Below are 22130 nucleotides of genomic sequence, written 5' to 3' on the forward strand. Positions count from 1 at the left end.
ATATATTGCACACTGGCGGTGACATTTTCGTGGTGCAAAAGAGCACCGATCTGTGATTGAACTTTTTTCAACAATGTGAGAAATAAGGAGGTGATTATTCATATTATTACGTTGATGTATAAATAGTTGCCGCCTAATAACACACATTGTTGAACAAGTAAACTTTGCCAGATGAAAAATTGTGCCAGGTTTAATCTGTGCTTTTTGCACTATGGAAATGTCAGCCTGGGGATTTTTAATCACTCACTATCAAATTAGCTAAACTGCAATAACAATAATATTTTCCTATGACAAAATCTCTGAAACTGTGCAAATGAACTGTGCATGTGTGTGCGTGTGCGTGTGTATGTGTGTGTGTGTGTGTGTGTGTGTATGTATGCGTACCTGTGTGTGTGTGTGCGTGCGTGCGTGCATGTGTGTGTGTGTGTCTATGTGCCTCACAGTGCCTCTCAGTGGAGCTGCCAGCCTTGAGTGAGGAGCTGAACCATTTAAGGTCAGGCATCAACCCAGACCAGTTGTCTGAAGCACCAGAGACCACAGCCCAGTGTGTGACCTGTCTTCAGGGTTGTTTTCAAACAGCCCAGTCAGCCCTCACCTCCTCACTGAGCCGGCTACACACAGAACTGGGCCACCATCAGGTCAGTGGCTCCACACAAACCACCTCACAACAACTTCACAATAACATCACAACCAACCCACAACCACTTTGCAATCACCTAAGGTTTGGGATACGGTTCGAACAGAAAAAACTTGAGAGTTAAGTATAGGAATTCATTCGGAGTGGTTAAGGTAAGGGTTAAGGTCTGGGTTAAAACAGAACAATTAAAAATGAGTGCCTAGCAATGGGATTGAACCTGTGATGCACCGAGCCATAGTTCATGGTTTAAGCCCTTCTTCAATCCCCATCCACAACACCCTAGCAAGCCATGAGACTGCTAGATTGTAATAGGCACTTGTGTTGCCCCTTGTGGACAGTATTAAAATTGCATGCATACATCCTGGACAGATGTCTAATACCGCAGTGGAACTGGTGTGACCTGGCTGCCCTACAAGCACATTATTATCCAGACTTACAGGAGCAATTAGGATTAAGTGCTTTGCTCAAGGGCACGTTGAAAGATTTTTCAGCTAGCCGGCTCAGGGATTCAAACCAGCTACCTTTCAGTTACTGGCCCAACTCTAACCGCTGGTTTACCTGCCACCCAGCACTTCTTAATCCCCTCACAAACCAGCCCACAACCACCTTATAGCCATTAGCTAGAACAGATATCCTTGTGTTCTTTACGATATGCAACGGGCTCTCGTGCCTTACTGCTTAACCAGGACTTGTCAATGTCTGTCTCTTTTCACTGTGCGGTGCATGCAGGCAGGGACGGAGCAACAGGAGAGCCACGTGTGCGTGTATGATGATTTTGAACGTGGACAGAGTGACCCATTCACACACATCAAGGATGTCCCCATGCTGGAGGTACAACATTTAGTTTGTTAATCATAGGGCTAGTGAATGTTTGTGTGAGTTTGTGTGTGTGTGTGTGTGTGCCCCTTTGTCAGTATATTCCTACGTAATCCCGTCTTTTACTCTAGATGTCTACTGTAGGTCAGTAACGATGGTGTGTCTCTGCAGTATGTCGTTGGTCGGTGTCCCGAGGATGCAGTGGAGCTGCAGCGGGTGTCCCAGGCCCTGCTGCAGGGTTTGGCCAGTCTGGTGGAGCTAGGCAAAGAGCGTCTGGCAGACAGTCAGGACCACCCACCGCACAGCCGCACCCAGCTGCAGACTCTGCTCAGCAGGCACAAGGTAAGCATATGCTGGGGAAAAGAGAGTGTTATGTCAAGTCATTTTATGCACATTCGACTTGGCATGGGAGCTGATGGAAAGGAAGAACAACTGTAGAGGACAGTGTCTTCCCACTCGGAAAGCAGTTGAATCCAAGTTTAAATGAACGTTTGGGATCGTCTCCATGTAAACCTCTGACCAATTGCCATGTGATTTTGTCAATTTATAAACTGGGTTTCAATTGATTATTTTGTGTCTGTCTGTCTGTGTGTGTCTGTCTGTGTGTGTCTGTGTTTGGCGCTGGCTGAACAGAAGTTGTACCAGGTTATGGAATCTCAGCTGGCATTGGTTCAGCGGCTGTTCCAGTGTGAGCCACAGGGGGGGCTGGTTGGTCAGGAGGATGAACAGGTCCGGCTAGAGCAACAGGTCACCACTCTGCAGCAACATGCTCTGGAGCAGGGAGCCACCATGCACAGAAGGCTGCAGGTACACGCACACACATGAAAGACCCACATAAGTAAACACATACACACATACACTCACACTGTGTATGCGTGTGTGTGTGTAGGTCTGGACACAGTGGGAGGAGGGCTGTGTTCAGCTGGGCCGGCAGCTGGAGGAGCTGGAAGCCCTCATCCCCTGCGAGGATCTGGTGGAGGAAGAAGAGGGGCTACTACAGGAAAGACTGGACACCTGTCAGGTATCCAAACTTCCCTCCCTCTCCTCCTCTTCTCTCTACTACTCTTCCTTCCTTCCTTATCTTGCTCTCTTTGTGTCTGTCTCTCTGCTCTCTTTGTGTCTGTCTCTCTGCTCTCTTTGTGTCTGTCTCTCTGCTCCCTTTGTGTCTGTCTCTCTGCTCCCTTTGTGTCTGTCTCTCTGCTCCCTTTGTGTCTGTCTCTGCTATCTTTGTCTGGCTCTCTGCTCTCTTTGTGTCTGACTCTCTGCATGCTCTTTTCTGTCTTCTTTTTCTCATTGCATTGACCATCTCAGTATTTCTTGACGTCCCTATCATCTCCTTATCCCTCTCTCGTTCACTGTCCCATATCTCCTTCTGTCCACCCCCTTTCTTCTCCTCACATAGCCAATTGAACAACATTTGCCCACTAAGAATTAGTTTGCACTACGTAACCAGTGTAGCCCTTATTCTTAATTTGTATCACTCGAAGATACTGTATATCATGAGCATAAGTCTTAAGCAACAGGTGTCTTATGTCCACATGAGCGATGCATCCTTCGTGTACTGGGATGAAACCACCTGTTGTCTAATTCCAGTAACCAACAACAATGTAGGACGTGCCACAGACTGACTCCCAAATGGCACCCTATTCCCCTCATAGGACTCTTGTCAAAAGCAGTCCACTATGTAGGGAATAGGGGGCCTTTCGGGACACAGCCATACAGAGAGAGCTGGATGTGAACCAGGCCCTTCAGTGAATGACGGATTCATGGGCACCTGGCACAAGAAAGATGGAGAGAAAGAGAGATGGAAAGATAGAAGGAGAGAGAGAGGTGGACAGAGAGTAATGGGTGAAAAAAAGGAGAGTTATTTGTTGTGGCATCGCTTCATTCCAAAATCAAATTACTTGGAGGAATACGGATGGCCATTATCGGAGAGTAGAACACGGTGTTCCATTTCGGATTCCCTCCCCATAACTAGCTGACTTCCCCCCTCCCTTTTACAATTACAGAATCCTATTTCTCATCTCTCGGACGGACCGACTTGAGTGGAATGTGTGTGTGTGTGCACATGTGTGTGCACGTGTGTGTGTAGGGGTAGAGTACACATGCTTCTTTTCATCAAATCTCCTTAATAGATTTATGCCTTCCCCTATCTGGCCATAATAACTGAATGAGATGCTGTTTACGATCAAAATGGCCCCCTATTCCCTGTATAGTGCATTACTTTTAAACAAGCCCATAGGGCTCAAGTCAAAAGTAGTGTACTATGTAGGGAATAGGAGGCCATTTGGGACTCATGGCATTGGTGTGGGAGTGGGCATGGGTTCAGGTGAGGATTCGGGTGGTGATGATTCCATTCTCACTCTCTATGCATTTCTTTCGCTCCTTTCGCCTTGTTCCCTATCGCACTTCTTTCTTTCTTTTTTTGCATTTTCCCCTTTTCACGTTTCTCTCCCCATTATCCCTCTCATTATTTCTCTCTTTCTGTGACCCTTGCAAACATCCCCTTCCTCCTCCTCCCTCTGTCTCCTCTCACTTTTAGTCTCTGTTCCTGTCTTACCCTCCTCTCCCTTTTCTGTTCCCGCTTCATTCTCTTTTCCTCTCCCCACATCCCACAATAATTATTTCTACAATTATTATTCCCAATTATTCCCACAATAACTATTTCTTTTCATCCCCCTTTCTTCTGGCCCTACCTCTTCTTTTTTCTCTCTTATTCAAAACACATTCCCTTCTCAATTTTTATTCTTTCACATTTTCCCCCTATCCCACCCTTGTTCACCCCTTTTCTCTCTCTCTCCTTCCCCATTTCCCCCCCATTAGCGAGTGCTGGCCCTGTTGGAGGAGTGCAGGCCTGCCCTGGGCTCGGTCCTGGACCAGGGGAAGGCTCTGCAGGCCTGGGGATGCAGTACCGGGGTCGGCGGCACAGGAGGCGTACTGGAGCTGCGCTGGCGGGCTGTTCGCAGCAAGGCAGAGCAGGAGAGCCAACGCAGCCGCGACATAAGGGACAACTGGACCAGGTGGGCGCACACAGACAGGGTTTTCGGAAAATGGACAGGGACATACACACAACACAGCTGTGGGAACATGTACAGTGCCTTCAGAAAGTATTCACACCCCTTATGTTGTTGTGTTACAGCCTGAATTAAAAATGGATTAAATTGAGATTTTGTGTCATTAGCCGACACACAATATCCCATAATGTCAAAGTGAAATTGTTTTTAGAAATGTTTACAAATTAATCAAAAATTAAAAGCTGAAACGTCTTCAGTTAAAATGTACTTAACAATTATAAGTTGCATGGACTCTGTGTGCAATAATAGTGTTTAACATGACTGTATATGACCACCCCATCTCTGTACCCAACACATACAGTCTTGGCCAAAAGTTTTGAGAATGACACAAATATTAATTTTCAAAATGTTTACTGCTTCATTGTCTTTAGATATTTTTGTCAGATGTTACTATGGAATACTGAAGTATAATTACAAGCATTTCATAAGTGTCAAAGGCTTTTATTGACAATTACATGAAGTTGATGCAAAGAGTCAATATTTGCAGTGTTGACCCTTCTTTTTCAAGACCTCTGTAATCTGCCTTGGCATGCTGTCAATTAACTTCTGGGCCGCATCCTGACTGATGGCAGCCCATTCTTGCATAATCAATGCTTGGAGTTTGTCAGAATTTGTGGGTTTTTGTTTGTCCATCCGCCTCCTGAGGATTGACCACAAGTTCTCAATGGGATTAAGGTCTGGGGAATTTCCTGGCCATGGACCCAAAATATCGATGTTTTGTTCCCCGAGCCACTTAGTTATCACTTTTGCCTTATGGCAAGGTGCTCCATCATGCTGGAAAATGCATTGTTCGTCACTAAACTGTTCCTGAATGGTTGGGAGAAGTTGCTCTCAGAGGATGTGTTGGTACCATTCTTTATTCATGGCTGTGTTCTTAGGCAAAATTGTGAGTGAGCCCACTCCCTTGGCTGAGAAGCAACCCCACACATGAATGGTCTCAGGATGCTTTACTGTTGGCATGACACAGGATTGATGGTAGCACTCACCTTGTCTTCTCCGGACAAGCTTTTTCCGGATGCCCCAAACAATCGGAAAGGGGATTCATCAGAGAAAATGACTTTACCCCCAGTCCTTAGCAGTCCAATCCCTGTACCTTTTGCAGAATATCAGTCTGTCCCTGATGTTTTTCCTGGAGAGAAGTGGCTTCTTTGCTGCCCTTCTTGACACCAGGCCATCCTCCAAAAGTCTTTGCCTCACTGTGCGTGCAGATGCACTCACACCTGCCTGCTGACATTCCTGAGCAAGCTCTGTACTGGTGGTGGCCCGATCCCGCAGCTGAATCAACTTTAGGAGACTGTCCTGGCGCTTGCTGGACTTTCTTGGGCATCCTGAATCCTTCTTCACAACAATTGAACCGCTCTCATTGAAGTTCTTGATGATCCGATAAATGGTTGAATTAGGTACAATCTTACTGGCAGCAATATCCTTGCCTGTGAAGCCCTTTTTGTGCAAAGCAATGATAACGGCACGTGTTTCCTTGCAGGTAACCATGATTGACAGAGAAAGAACAATGATTCCAAGCACCACCCTCCTTATGAAGCTTCCAGTCTGTTATTCGAACTGAATCAGTATGACAGAGTGATCTCAAGCCTTATCCTTGTCAACACTCACACCTGTGTTAACAAGAGAATCACTGACATGATGTCAGCTGGTTCTTTTGTGGCAAGGCTGAAATGCAGTGGAAATGTTTTTTTTGCGATTCAGTTCATTTGCATGGCAAAGAGGGACTAATTGCAATTCATCTGTTCACTTTTCATAACATTCTGGAGTATATGCAAATTGCCATCTTACAAACTGAGGCAGCAGACTTTGTGAAAATTAGTATTTGTGTCATTCTCAAAATTTTTGGCCACGACTGTACACTTTTCTGTAAGGTCCCTCAGTCGAGCATTGAATTTCAAGCACATATTCAACCACAAGGACCGGGGAGTTTTTCCTATGGTTCACAAAGAATTGGTAGATGGGTAAAAAAAGCAGACATTGAATATCACTTTGAGCATGGTACAGTTATTAATTACACATTGAGAGGTGTATCAATATACCCACTCACTACAAAGATACAGGTGTCCTTCCTAAATCAGTTGCCAGAGAGGAAGGAAACCGCTCAGGGATTTCACAATGAGGCCAATGGTGAGTTGAATGGCTGTGATAGGAGAAAACTGAGGATGGATCAACAATATTGTAGATACTCCACAATATTAACCTAAATGACAGAAAGTAAAGAAGGAAACCTGTACAGAAGAAAAATATTCCAAAACAATCCTAGAGGATAAACTGTTTGTCTGCTTTCCAACAGACACTGGGAGCCAAATTCACCTGTCAGTCGGACAATATCCAATGCCAAATATACACTGCAGTTTATTACCAAGGCGACATTGAATGTTCCTGAGTGGCCTAGTTACAGTTTTGACTTAAATAATCTTGGAAATCTATGGCAAGACTTGAGAATGACTGTTTAGCAATGATCAACAGCCAACTTGACAAATTTTTTAAAAGCTTCATGGGAAAATATTGTACAATCCAGGTGTATTTGGTATTTTATTAGGTTCCCCATTAGCTGTTGCAAAAGCAGCAACTACTCTTCCTGGGGTCCACACAAAACATGAAACATAATACAGAACATCAATAGAACAGCTCAAGGACAGAACTACATACTTTTTTTAAAAGGCACACGTAGCCTAGATATCAATGCATACACACAACTCTTAAGGTCAAATAGGGGAGAGCCTTTGTGCCGTGAGGTGTTACTTTATCTGTTTTTTTAAAACCAGGTTTGCTGTTTATTTGAGAGATATGAGATGGAAGGAAGTTCCATGCAATAAGGGCTCTATATCCTGTACACTTTCTTGAATTTGTTCTGGATTTGGGGACTGTGAAAAGACACCTGGTGGCATGTCTGGTGGGATACGTGTGTGTGTCAGAGCTGTGTGTAAGTTGACTATGCAAACAATTTGGGATTTTCAACACATTCATGTTTCTTATGTAAAGAAGAAGTGATGCAGTCAGTCTTTCCTAAACTCTTAGCCAAGAGAGATTGGCATGCATATTTTTTATATCTACCCTCTGATTACAATTAAGAGCAAAACGTGCCGCTCTGTCCTGGGCCAGTTGCAGCTTAACTAGGTCTTTCCTTGCAGCACTCGTCCACACGACTGGACAATAATCAAGATTAGACTAAACTAGAGCCTGCAGAACTTGTTTTTTGGAGTGTGGTGTCAAAAAATCTCTTTATTACGACCAAACCTCTCCCCATTTTTACAACCATTGAATCTATATGTTTTGACCATGACACTTTACAATATAAGGTAACTCCAAGTAATTTAGTCTCCTCAACTTGTTCAACAGCCACACCATTCATTACCAGATTCAGCTGAGGTCTAGAACTTAGGGAATGATTAGTACCAAATACAATGCTCTTAGTTCCACAGATGGTTAGGACCAGTTTATTACATGTCACCCATTCCAAAACAGACTGCAACTCTTTAAGGGTTTCAGTGACTTCATTAGCTGTGGTTGCTAATGTGTATATGGTTGAATCATCAGCATACATGGACACACATGCTTTGTTTAATGCCAGTGGCAGGTCATTGATAAAAATAGAAAAGAGTAGAGGGCCTAGACAGCTGCCCTGCGGTACACCACATTTTTACATGTTTGACATTAGAGAAGCTTCCATTAAATAAAACCATTTGAGTTCTATTAGATAGATGGCTCTGAATCCACAATATGGAAGAGGTTGAAAAGCCATAACACATATGTTTTTTCAACAACAGGTTATGGTAAATAATATCAAAGGCTGCACTGCACAGTACAGCTCCCACTATCTTATTGTCAATTTCTTTCAACCAATCATCAGTCATTTGTGTCAGTATAGTACATGTTGAGTGCCCTTCTCTGTAAGCATGCTAAAAGTATGTTGTTAATTTGTTTACAGAGAAATAGCATTGTATTTGGTCAAACATATTTTTTTCCAATAGTTTGCTACGAGCTGGCAGCAAGCTTATAGGTCTGCTGTTATAGAACCAGTAAAGGCCGCTTTACCACTCTTGGGTAGCGTAATTACTTTGGCTTCCCTCCAGACCTGAGGTAAAGAATATAGAGTCAGCTACCATCCTCAGTAGCTTTCCATCTAAGTTGTCAATTCCAATTGTCATTATTGATCGATAACAATAATTTTTCCACCTCTCTCACACTAACTTTACAAAATTCAAACTTGCAATGCTTTTCTTTCACTATTCATTTTTTTTATGCATGAATACATTTGCTCACTGTTCATTGTTGGCATTTCTTGCCTAAGTTTGCCCACTTTGCCAATGTAATAATCATTAAAGTAATTGGCAACATAAAATGCTTTTGTGATAAATAAGCCATCTGATTCGATGAAAGATGGAGTTGAATTTGTCTTTCTGCCCATAATTTAATTTAAAGTACTCAAGTTTTTTTCTATCATTCTCTATATCATTGACCTTGGCTTCATAATACAGTTTCATCTTTTTTTGTTGAGTTTAGTCACATAATTTTTTTGCAGTAAGTAAGCCAGTCAGATGTGCAGCCAGACTTATTAGCCACTCCTTTTGCCCCATCTCTTTCAACAATACAGTTTTTCAAATCCTCATCAAGCCATGAATCCTTAACAATTCTAACAGTCAGCTTCTTAACAGGTGCATGTTTATCAATAATTGGAAGAAGCAATTTCATAAATGCATTAAGTGCAGCGTCTGGATGCTCCTCATTAATCACATCAGACCAACAAGTATTTTTAACATCATCCACATAAGAGTCAGAGCAAAATATTTTGTATGATCTCTTGTACACTATTTTAGGACCAGCTGTTGGAACTTTGGCTTTCCTGGATATTGACGCTATATTGTGATCACCGCATCCAATGGGTACGGATACAGCTTTAGAACAAAGTTCTACAGTATTAGTAGAAATGTGATCGATACATCAAATCAAATCAAATCAAATTTATTTATATAGCCCTTCGTACATCAGCTGATATCTCAAAGTGCTGTACAGAAACCCAGCCTAAAACCCCAAACAGCAAGCAATGCAGGTGTAGAAGCATGGTGGCTAGGAAAAACTCCCTAGAAAGGCCAAAACCTAGGAAGAAACCTAGAGAGGAACCAGGCTATGTGGGGTGGCCAGTCCTCTTCTGGCTGTGCCGGGTGGAGATTATAACAGAACATGGCCAAGATGTTCAAATGTTCATAAATGACCAGCATGGTCGAATAATAATAAGGCAGAACAGTTGAAACTGGAGCAGCAGCACGGTCAGGTGGACTGGGGACAGCAAGGAGTCATCATGTCAGGTAGTCCTGGGGCATGGTCCTAGGGCTCAGGTCCTCCGAGAGAGAGAAAGAAAGAGAGAATTAGAGAGAGCATATGTGGGGTGGCCAGTCCTCTTCTGGCTGTGCCGGGTGGAGATTATAACAGAACATGGCCAAGATGTTCAAATGTTCATAATTGACCAGCATGGTCGTATAATAATAAGGCAGAACAGTTGAAACTGGAGCAGCAGCACGGTCAGGTGGACTGGGGACAGCAAGGAGTCATCATGTCAGGTAGTCCTGGGGCATGGTCCTAGGGCTCAGGTCCTCCGAGAGAGAGAAAGAAAGAGAGAATTAGAGAGAGCATATGTGGGGTGGCCAGTCCTCTTCTGGCTGTGCCGGGTGGAGATTATAACAGAACATGGCCAAGATGTTCAAATGTTCATAAATGACCAGCATGGTCGTATAATAATAAGGCAGAACAGTTGAAACTGGAGCAGCAGCACGGTCAGGTGGACTGGGGACAGCAAGGAGTCATCATGTCAGGTAGTCCTGGGGCATGGTCCTAGGGCTCAGGTCCTCCGAGAGAGAGAAAGAAAGAGAGAATTAGAGAACGCACACTTAGATTCACACAGGACACCGAATAGGACAGGAGAGGTACTCCAGGTATAACAAACTGACCCTAGCCCCCCGACACATTAACTACTGCAGCATAAATACTGGAGGCTGAGACAGGAGGGGTCAGGAGACACTGTGGCCCCATCCGAGGACACCCCCAGACAGGGCCAAACAGGAAGGATATAACCCCACCCACTTTGCCAAAGCACAGCCCCCACACCACTAGAGGGATATCTTCAACCACCAACTTACCATCCTGAGACAAGGCTGAGTATAGGCCACAAAGATCTCCGCCATGGCACAACACAAGGGGGGCGCCAATCCAGACAGGATGACCACATCAGTGAATCAACCCACTCAGGTGACGCACCCCTTCCAGGGACGGCATGAGAGAGCCCCAGTAAGCCAGTGACTCAGCCCCTGTAATAGGGTTAGAGGCAGAGAATCCCAGTGGGAAGAGGGGAACCGGCCAGGCAGAGACAGCAAGGGCGGTTTGTTGCTCCAGAGCCTTTCCGTTCACCTTCCCAGTCCTGGGCCAGACTACACTCAATCATATGACCCACTGAAGAGATAAGTCTTCAGTAAGGACTTAAAGGTTGAGACCGAGTTTGCGTCTCTGACATGGGTAGGCAGACCCATGTGGATGATCTTGTTCCTGTAGTGTTTGTAAACACCCTGGTTGGTTGATTAATAACCTGAACCAGATTACAGGCACTGGTTACAGTAAGAAGCTTCCTCTTGAGCGGACAGCTTGATGAAAACCAATCAATATTCAGGTCCCCAAGAAAGTAGACCTCTCTGTTTACATCACATACACTATGAAGCATTTCACACATATTATTTAGATACTGATTGTTAGCACTTGGCCTATATCAACACCCCAAAAGAATAGGCTTTAGATGTGTCAAGTGAACCTGCAACCACAACACTTCAATAACAGTTGACATAAGATCTTCTCCAAGCATTACAGGGATATGGCTCTGAATATATATATACTGCAACCCCTCCCAAATAAGCATTTCTGTATCGTCTATAGATGTTATATACTTGTATTGCTACTGCTGAATCATCAAATGAATTATCTAAGTGAGTCTCAGAAATGGCGAATATATGAATGTTATCTGATGTTAGCAAGTTATTGATTTCATTAACCTTATTTCGAAGGCTACATATATTAATATGGCCTATTTTCAGCCCTTTTCTGGGTAGCTTATCAGAGATTGGCATAATACTGAAAAGAGCAAACAAAGCAAGAGAAAAAAATATACATTCAGCAGTCCATTAATAAATTGGGGTGTGTGTGGGATGCGTGTGCAAACCTCTTGTAGACTTCCCCAGAAAGACGCACAGCTGTAAGTGCTGCCAAAGGTGATTCTAACATGTATTGACTCGGGGTTGAATACTTATCTAATGAAGATATATTAGTGATTTATTTTCCATTCATTAAAACAAAAGGAGTATTTTGTGTAGATATTTGACAAAAAAAATGACAATTATATCCATTTTAATCCCACTTTGTAACACAACAAAATGGGGGGAAAGTCAAGGGTGTGTGATTACTTTCTGAAGGCACTATAAATGTGGACTGCTCTGCATAAGGACACATCGAACGATGTTTGAACCCTGTTTTCCCTCTTGTAGGTTCCACGACGACTCTGTTTCGCTCACTGGATGGATGGGCAGTGTTAAAGAACGCCTGAAGACATGGAGAAGTCTGCCCGACGCCACACCTCAAAACGAGGCGCTCACCCGTACTTACCTCATCCAACTACTGGTAAAATTGTTAGGGAAAAAACTTTAGATGACATGATTTGTAGCTCAATGTAGTAAATAATCGGAATTCATGTTACATGACTGACAGTGTCATCCAGACCCTACCGGAAATGTACATGTAAGAAAATGTATGGATACACAGAAAAACAACTTTTATTGTATAACACATTTAATTGTAACATGTTAAAAATGCAGTCCATCTGTCTTTTCTTTTACAACACCTGAAAGCTAGTTTGGAGTGAGTTTTTGGTTCCTAAATACATTACAAATGTGTTGGAAACATCAAGTCAGTTCACACGCCATGGGAAATGTTAGAATTGCAAACTGAATGTGAGAATTTTGTTTGAAATTTCCGGTATGGGAGCTGTTCGATTTGACGTTTGGTTCTTTGATAGGAGTTTTCAGTGGAGCTGGAAACCAGATCCGCTGAAAAGGCCTCTGCGCTCAGGGCGGGCACATTGCTACTGCAGCTGAAGGAGGCTGATGCACCGGGGCTGCGCAGACAGCTAGCGCAGCTGGAGCAAACTTGGACCGAAGTCACGTCTGCACTTCCCATAGCCCAGGAGAGACTGCACCAGGTGGGGATCTGATTGGTTGGTTGATTGTTTGGTTGTGCTCTTGATGAGCATCTGAGTAGAAGTATCAGGTGTCTTGTAGTAGAACCAGGTTGTAGTGTAGTAGAACCAGGTTGTAGTGTAGTAGAACCAGGTTGTAGTGTAGTAGAACCAGGTTGTAGTGTAGTAGAACCAGGTTGTAGGGTAGTAGAACCAGGTTGTAGTGTAGTAGAACCAGGTTGTAGTATAAGCAGCTGAGTAGTAGAACTAGGCTATAGTGTCGTTGAACCAGGCTGTAGTGTAGTAGAACCAGGTTGTATTGTACTAGAACCAGGCTGTAGTAGAAGCAGCTGAGTAGTAGAACCAGGCTCTAGTGTAGTAGAAGCAGCTGAGTAGTAGAACCAGGCTCTAGTGTAGTAGAACCAGGCTCTAGTGTAGTAAAACCAGGCTGTAGTGTAGTAGAACCAGTCTGTAGTGCCCCCTCAACACTGCGATGCAGTGCCTTAGCCTCCTGTGCCACTTGGGAGGCCCAAGATAACTTAAACATATTTTGGGGGGTAAAATTTTTCCCAGTATTTTTTTTCCACACATTTAAAAAAAATATATCTTCCCACGTACCCCATGGGGACTGTCGACGTACCCGTACCCCTGGTTGGGAAACAATGCTCTACGTAACCAGCGCGGAAAGGAAAGAGCTGGGAAACCAAGCGTGATGGAAAAGAGAGGAGTGAAAAGGAAAGAAGACCAAGCCTCGCTGGGCTATTGAGACACACCCATTATCTTTCAAATAATCTCCTAACAACACACACAGATGGGATGAACAAAGAGAAGAGGCGAAGACTAGTTTTTCCATTTGGCCCCTCGTCTATCACCACTGAATCCGAGCAGGTTCTCAGAACTTTCAACAAACGGCCGACCGTTGTGCCAAACTGAACAGTGAGGGTGCATCTAAAATGGCACCCTGTTCCCTATTTAGTGCACTACTTTTGAGCTGGTAGTGCACTATATAAGGAATATGGTGTCATTTGGGATTCACACTGAACTCTTTCATGTACAATATGACCTGTTGTGGGTTCACTGACTTGATGAAGATAGGGGAGAGGAGGAGATGAAAGAAGAAGCTTATCTTCAGACAACGGGGGTTGCACGTCATTGGCACTGGCTCCCACAGTGCATGCATCACCGGAGCATCAAAACCCATTACCTATACTCGCACACAAACACACACAGAACATGCACAGAGGCATACACAGACACGCAGTCACGCACACACAGACATGCACACACACTGGCATTGCCCCCTCTCCTCCCCCTTGCAGCTGTGGTCTCAGTGAAGGCCAGTTCACAGCGCCGCATACAACGACTCTCTTTCTTTCTTTTTAACTCTCCTTTTTCCCCCCTGTGTTTTGTCAAATGAAGGATATAAATCAGCTACTGGGAAACTCCTCGATAAGAGCAGAAAGGGATAGTTTGTCTGTGGTCAAATTCACAGCTTTAGGATATTCTAAAACGGCATACAAATATGGTATATTTACACTGGTATGCCTTTCTAAAGCAATGCTCTACATTATATTGTTGACTATACAGTGCATTCAGAAAGTATTCATACCCCTTGACTTATACCACTTTTTGCTGTGTTACAGCCTGAATTCAAAATGGATCAAATAGATTTTTTTCTCACTCATCAACATACCACATAAGGACAAAGTGAAAATGAAATACAGAAATATCGAGTATTCACACCCATGAGTCAATACATGTTAGAATCACCTTTGGCAGCAATTACAGTCTTTCTGGGTAAGTCTCTAAGAGCTCTACACACGTGGATTGTACAATATTTGCACCAAATAATTCTTCAAGCTCTGTTAAGTTGGTTGTTGATCATTGCTAGACAGCCATTTTTAAGTCTTGCCAAAGATGTTCAAGCTGATTTAAGTAAAAACTCTAACTAGGTCACTCAGGAACATTCAATGTCGTCTTCGTAAGCAACTCCAGTATATATTTGGCCTTGTGTTTTATCTTATTGTTGTGCTGAAAGGTGAATTTGTCTCCCAGTGTCTGTTGGAAAGCACACTGAACCATGTTTTCCTATAGGATTTTGCCTGTGGTTAGCTCTATTCCATTTATTAATATTATTATTATTTTAAACTCCCTAGTCCTTGCCAATGACAAGCATACCCATGACATGATGCAGCCACCACTATGCTTAATTTGTTGTGTTGGATTTTCTCCAAACATAATGCTTTGTATTCAGGACATAATGTTAATTTCTTTGCCACATTTTTTGCAGTTTTACTTTAGTACCTTATTGCAAACAGGATGCATGTTTTGGAATATGTTTTACTCTGTACAGGCTTCCTTTTTTTCACTCACTGTCATTTATGTTAGTATTATTGAGTAACTATAATGTTGTTGATCCATCCTCAGTTTTCTCCTATCACAGCCATTTAACTCTGCAACTGTTTTAAAGTCACCATCGGCCTTATGGTTAAATCCTTGAGCGGGTTCATTCCTCTCCGACAACTGAGTTAGGAAGGACGCCTATATCTTTGTAGTGACTGGGTATATTAATACACCATCCAAAGTGTAATTGATAACTTCACCATACTCAAAGGGATATTCAAACCTTCCTGGTCTTTGTGGTTGAATCTGTGTTTGAAATCCACTGCTCAGCCTAGGTACCTTACAGATAATTGTATGTGTGGGGTACAGAGATGCGGTAGTCATTCAAAAATCATGTAAACACTATTAATGCACACAGAGGGAGTCCATGCAACTTATTATATGACTTGTAAGTACATTTTTACTCCTGTACTTATTTAGGCTTGCCATAACAAAGGGTCTGAATACTTATTGACTTAAGACATTTCAGCTTTTCATTGTTTATTCATTTGTAAAAATGACAGTATTTTGTCTTGTGTGTAAGCCAGTGACAACATTTTAATTTAATCCAGGCTGTAACACAACAAAATGTGGAAAAAATAAAGGGGTGTGAAAACATTCTGAAGATACTGTACTGTATATACAGTATATGCCATTTATATACACACATACACTATAGAGTTCCTTAATCACTTTATATCCACTTTTGAATGCTGGAGTTTTGATGTCCCTTTTCTGTCCTTCTGTGTTCCTCAGCTCCTGCTGGAGAAGTGGCCACCATGCCAGGTATTGTCAGGCCTGGAGGTGTGGGTGAAGGACAAAGAAGCCAGGCTGGAAGATCAGGGACAGGCCACCATCAAGGCCTGCCATGACGCAGATCAGCTCAGACACATAATCCAATACTACCAGGTACATTAACACACACCCACGAACACACACACACACACACACAGAAATGTATTGAGAAACACAGGACTAGTTCCACATTATTATATATTTTTTTACATGATTGTCATTGCACAATAGAGTAATATGGATAAATAAATGCTGTTATTTACAAAGTTATCATAGTAAACATGCCTACTTTAGTACATACCGCAGTATACTATGGTACACTATGGTAAAATGTCTTATGGGACAGTCTATTGCAATGTAGTACACAATTCTATAGTAAGTGCAATTACTGTTTTTCTCAATCGCATACAAGCGTTCTTTAGGGAACAATGTTGTCGAACAATGTTGTCGATTTTCAGAGAGTCCACAAGACACAGAACTCTGTGGCCTTTTGCAAAACACTAAATGTTTTTTCAATATGTAGTTTCCTTCTCAAAACATAAATACATTTATCAAAACTATTATACCATCAAAATTGCAAATACATTTATCAAAGAACATGACTGCCTGCAAAAAGAAACCATACATATCTCTTTAGTCTCAGCAGATCAGACATAAAGTTAGTCTGTGTTTAAAAAATCCCAATCGATCGATATATTTTCTTTGCAGTCACTAAATCAGTGTTCCCCAATTTGAGGCCCTCTTGGGATTTTATTTGGCCCCCCTAAGTTTTCTGAGCAAAAATAATCCTAAATCATATTTGTTTATTATTTTTAAAAATTGGGGGGGACATAAAAGACTATAAACACACATGCAAACCAGCTCCAAGTGATTTTAATTTTGGAAATTGTTTTAATCAAATATAATAATTATTGCGGTCAATTTGCAGTCTACACATAATTTGTAATTATGTTCCGGTCCACTGACCATCAGCTCAAGAAAAAATTGGCCCTCATCTGAATGTAGTTGAAAATCCCTAAATTATGACGATCAAAATTGGAAGTACAACTATCCAGAAGTGCAGAATTATGGATAATTACTCTTCTTGCATATTTCACCAAACCATTTCATACACATCAAATATTATTTGTGATTTTAAAAAAGCACATTGCGTGTAGGATTCATTCATCGGTATCACTACAATCCAATTCCATGTATATACAAAGGTTGGTTTGCTCATAGTTTTGTAGACTTTCCATTTTTGCACAGAAACCCAATCCACAATAGAATAAGGAAAGGTGAATACAATGGAGGAACACAAATTCATTTATTGGCCTTAATTCACACAAAAATAAGTCTCTGTAATGGAAGGTCACAATGTTGGAGATGATGACTTAAGAGTCAGTGATTGTATGATTTAGAAACAGTGAACACAATTGCACACATTTATTTTCTGATGAAAATAATGTTATATTCTGTGGAAAAAACACTTAACAGTGTATTTTGTTTTCAACGATGACATTTGTTTTTAATGTTTTGCAAAAGGTGGTCGAAGATATGCAAGTCAGGTACTAAGATGAAGAAAATTATCATAAGTTCTGTGAATGTACAGTATTTGAGCATTTGATCATTTCTGTTCTGCTATAGATATGTTTCAACACAGATCCAACAATTGCTTGTTTGCGATTGAGAAAAACTAATGACCGAAAGGTACTAAAGTGTGTAGTGTATTACAAAAGTCTATGGTAAATGCTACACGATTGAGGGATACTGCAGAGCGTATTATAGTATTCTACAGTATACTACAGTTCACTACAGACTGTATAAATCTATAGTACAAGTGCTATTGTATTCTATAGTAACTGTAGTATTTTTTTATGTGGGGTAGTAGAGTAGTATAGATTCCTGTGTGTTAATGCCAGTGTGTGTTGAATCATTTCATTCCTCAGGGGTGCCAGGCAGGCAATGCCAGCGGGCAACTCACCCTGGATTTCCTGTGCCAGTCCGGACCGCAGTCTGTGGCAGCGTCGGATAACTCTGTCAGCTGCTCTGAGGAGCGCACACTCTTTGCCGAGCGAATGGGTGCCCTCAACTTAAGCTGGCTCCTCCTAGAAGGGAAGCTGGGCAGTCAAGTGAGTATGACAGCGAGCCAAATAAAGCCAGGCTCAATATTGTGACAGCCAATCAAATTAAGGCTTTTTACCATCTACACAAGATTTTTTTAAACAAGGAATCAGTACTTTACTAAATAAAGGTGGAAAGCTGCCAACTGCAAATTCCAAGAGCAAAAATATACAGTGCCTACGGAAAGTATTCAGACCCCTTGACTTTTTCCACATTTTGTTACCTTACAACCTTATTCTGAAATTGAGTAAATCGTTTTTTTCCTCATCAATCGACACACAATACCCCATAATGACAAAGCCAAAACAGGTTTTTTAATTAAAAAAAATAATTTATTACAAATAAAAAAACAGAAATATTACATTTACATAAGTATTTAGACCCTTTACTCAGTACATTGTTGAATCACCTTTGGCAGCGATTACAGCATTGAGTCTTCTTGGGTATAACGCCACAAGCTTGCCACACCTGTGTTTGGGTAGTTTCTCCCATTCTTCTCTGCAGATCCTCTCAAGCTCTGTCAGGTTGGATGGCGAGCGTTGCTACACAGCTTTTCAGGTCTCTCCAGAGATGTTCGATTGGGTTCAAGTCCAGGCTCTGATTGGGCCCCTCAAGGACATTCAGAGACTTGTCCCGAAACCACTCCTGCATTGTCTTGGCTTAGGGTCGTTATCTTGTTGGAAGGTGAACCTTCGCCACAGTCTGAGGTCCTGAGCACTCTGAAGTAAGTTTTCATCAAGGATCTCTCCATACTTCTGCTCCGTTCATCTTTGCCTCGATCCTGACTGGTCTCCCAGTCCCTGCCGCTGAAAAACCCCACAGCATGATGATGCCACCACCATGCTTCACTGTAGGGATGGTGCCAGGTTTCCTCCAGATGTGATGCTTGGCATTCAGGCCAAAAACTCCAAGCCGCCTGTCATGTGCCTTTTACTGAAGAGTGGCTTCCGTCTGGCCAGAATACCATAAATGCCTGATTGGTGCAGAGATGGTTGTCCTTCTGGAAGGTTCTCCCATCTCCACAGAGGAACTCTAGAGCTCATCAGAGTGACCATTGGATTGTTGGTCACCTAACCAAGGCCCTTCTCCCCCGATTGTTCAGTTTGGCCAGGCAGCCAGCTCTAGGAAGAGTCTTGGTGTTTCCAGACTTCTTCCATTTAAGAATGATGGAGGCCACTGTGTTTTTGGAGACCGTCAATCTTGCAGAAATGTTTTCGTACCATTCCCCAGATCTGTGCCTCGACACAATCATGTCTCGGAGCTCTACGGACTATACCTTTGACCTCATGGCTTGGTTTTTGCTCTGATATGCACTGTCAGCTGTGGAACCTTATATAGGGAGGCTCTGTAAAGACAGGTGTGTGCCTTTACAAATCATGTCCATCAATTGAATTTACCATGGGTGGACTTTAATCAAATTGTAGATACATATCTAGGATGATCAATGGAAACAGAATGCACCTGAGCACAACTTCGCGTTTCATAGCAGGGTCTGAATACTTATGTAAATAAGGTATTTCTGTTTAAAAAAATATATACATTTGAAAAAAATTCTGACATCCTGTCTTCTCTTTGTCATTATGGGCCATTTTAGAATAAGGCTTTAACTTAACAAAATGTGGAAAAAATCAAGGGGTCTGAATACTTTCCGAAGGCACTGTATATTAAAAAAATGTTGGCCAGGAGTGTCAATTGAAGCCGTTTGCTTTTCTTAGAGTGGCATGTGTCTGGATCGTCGAGAGAAACAAAGGTCCAACGTTGACCACGTAACTCAACCCCTGACAGGGCTGGTATCAATACCATTTCAATTCAGTCGATTCAGGAAGTGATCTGACATTTCCAATTAAAATTTTCCATCATGAGTTTACCGAATTGAAATGGAATTGTCCCCAACCCTCGTGTCTGTATCATACCTATGGTTTGCAGGTGCACCAGGCTGAGGAGCTGTTCCGCATTTGCGCAGAAAGAGAGAAGCGACTGCGACGGGTGCTCAGCTGGGCTGCGGGGCTGAGAGAGAGGCTGAGGGAGTGGCAGAGACCTGTCAGTCAGACTCAGGTGGAAAAGGCCCTGCAGGAGTGGGAGGTATGGAGAGTTTTAACAAGCCAGAACAAGGGACATGGATACTACACTGCATGCACTGTATGTAGATGGGGACTTCATTGAGTGAATAGGGTGTGTGTGCGTGCGTGCGTGTTTGCGTGCGTGCGCACGGGTGTGTGTGCGCATGCCTGAGTGTGTGCATTTCTTTATAGAACAGTTGACAAAAGGTGACTTCCTCTCTCTGTTCAGGTTGTGGAGGAGAAACTGAAAGACGTGTGTGTGGAGGTCGAGGATCTGGTCCGCGACACCTGGTCTGCAGACACAGTCACCCAGGTCTGCACAGACTTAAACCAACAGGTGACTAACACACACATCGACACAGGCCACAAGTTTACTAGGGAACTATGTTTTTTTGTTAGTCAAATATGGTTTTGTTTGTTAATTAACTATGGTTTAATTTGTTAAACTGAGACTCAGCGATATGACGTTGCCACTTGCAGCACCGCAGATACAGTGCCTACCATTACTATTCAGTGCCCTTGGATTTTTTCATATTTTGTTGGTTTACAAAGTGGGGTTGAAATGGATTTCTTTTGAGATCAGAAAATTATATAAATGTCAGTAGTATTGCACTCTGTAAACATGATTTTTGAATGACTGCCCCATCTCTTTATCCCCCACACCCAATTATCTGTATGGTTTATCTGTATGGTCCTTCAGACGAATAGTATATTTCAAGTACAGATTCAACTACAAAGACCAGGGAGCTTTTCCAATGCCTCGCAAAGAAGGGCACTGATTGGTAGATAAAAACACAGACACTGAATATCCCTTTGAGCATGAGTTATTATTTAGGCTTTGAATGGTGTATCAATACACTCTATCACTACAAATATACATGCGTCCTTCCTAGCTGAGTTTCCGGAGAGGAAGTAACCGCTCAGGGATTTCACAATAAGGCCAATGGTGATTTTAAAACTGTTGCCGAGTTTAATGGCTGTGATAGGAGAAAACTGAGGATGGATCAGCAACATTGTAGTTACTTTACAATACTAATCCAAATGACAGAGTGAAAAGGAGGAAACCTGTACATAATAAAAATATTCCAAAAATGCATCCTGTTTGCAACAAGACACTAAAGTAATACTGCAAAAAATGTGGCAAAGGAATACACTTTCCTGAATACAAAGCCATGTTTGTGGCAAATCCAACACAACAGATCACTGAGTACCACTCTCCATATGTTCAATCATGGTGGTGGCTGCATCATGGATAAGATTGTCATCGACAAGGACTGGGGAGTTTTTCAGGATAAAAAGAAACGGAATAGAGCTAAGTACATGCAAAATACTAGAGGAAAACCTGGTTCAGTCTGCTTTTCACCGGAGACTAATTCACCTTTCAGCAAGACAATAACCTTAAACATAAGGCCAAATCGACACTGGAGTTGCTTACCAAGAAAACAGTAAATGTTCTGAGTAGCCAAGTTACAGTTTTGACTTAAACCATCTTGAAAACCTATGGTGAGACTTGAAAATGGCTGTCTGGCAATGATCAACAACTAAATTGACAGAGCTTGAAGAATTTTGAAAATAATAATGGGCAAATATTCCACAACCCAGCTGTGCAAAGCTCTTAGAGACTTACCCAACAAGACTCACAGCTGTGGGGGCGCTAGAGAGTGTGCTATGGAGTAGACGTGCTTTGCTAGAGCTCCGCTCCATTTTGAAACAAATTAGTATTTATCTTAACCTCTCACAACCTATAACTTCAAACAAATATGACAAAGGGAAAAGGCACCAAAAAAGGGAGCGCTAAACAAGATCATTTGAATGAGAGAGACAACGAACCAATTTCAACGTCGCCAACCCACGAGGAGTTAGCTGAAGAGGCTAGCTTCCAAGAGTTCCCCACAGAGCCTACTCAAAGTGACATACTGGCTGCCATAAACTCACTAAGCAAGAAGGTGGACACAAGGTTGGCTGCCATAAACTCACTAAGCAAGAAGGTGGACACAAGGTTGGCTGATATCTCAAAGAGTATTGGAACTTTGGCCGAAACTGTGAAG

The 22130-nt window shown here is 42.5% G+C and overlaps 1 protein-coding gene across 1 annotated transcript in view; it reads left to right on the top strand.

The window, feature by feature from the left end:
• Nucleotides 1-22130, top strand: part of LOC112250423 (nesprin-2) — a 245510-nt gene that overhangs the window by 142140 nt on the left and 81240 nt on the right. Inside the window, exons 70-81 of the mRNA XM_042322697.1 lie at nucleotides 444-638; nucleotides 1367-1468; nucleotides 1625-1795; nucleotides 2087-2260; nucleotides 2343-2474; nucleotides 4277-4473; nucleotides 12057-12189; nucleotides 12584-12766; nucleotides 15881-16033; nucleotides 17848-18030; nucleotides 19949-20104; nucleotides 20312-20419. Coding sequence (XP_042178631.1) covers nucleotides 444-638; nucleotides 1367-1468; nucleotides 1625-1795; nucleotides 2087-2260; nucleotides 2343-2474; nucleotides 4277-4473; nucleotides 12057-12189; nucleotides 12584-12766; nucleotides 15881-16033; nucleotides 17848-18030; nucleotides 19949-20104; nucleotides 20312-20419 — 1887 coding nt within the window. The remainder of the gene's footprint in view (nucleotides 1-443; nucleotides 639-1366; nucleotides 1469-1624; nucleotides 1796-2086; nucleotides 2261-2342; nucleotides 2475-4276; nucleotides 4474-12056; nucleotides 12190-12583; nucleotides 12767-15880; nucleotides 16034-17847; nucleotides 18031-19948; nucleotides 20105-20311; nucleotides 20420-22130) is intronic.

Source organism: Oncorhynchus tshawytscha, linkage group LG05 (genome assembly GCF_018296145.1).
Source record: "Oncorhynchus tshawytscha isolate Ot180627B linkage group LG05, Otsh_v2.0, whole genome shotgun sequence".
Classification (NCBI taxonomy): domain Eukaryota; kingdom Metazoa; phylum Chordata; class Actinopteri; order Salmoniformes; family Salmonidae; genus Oncorhynchus; species Oncorhynchus tshawytscha.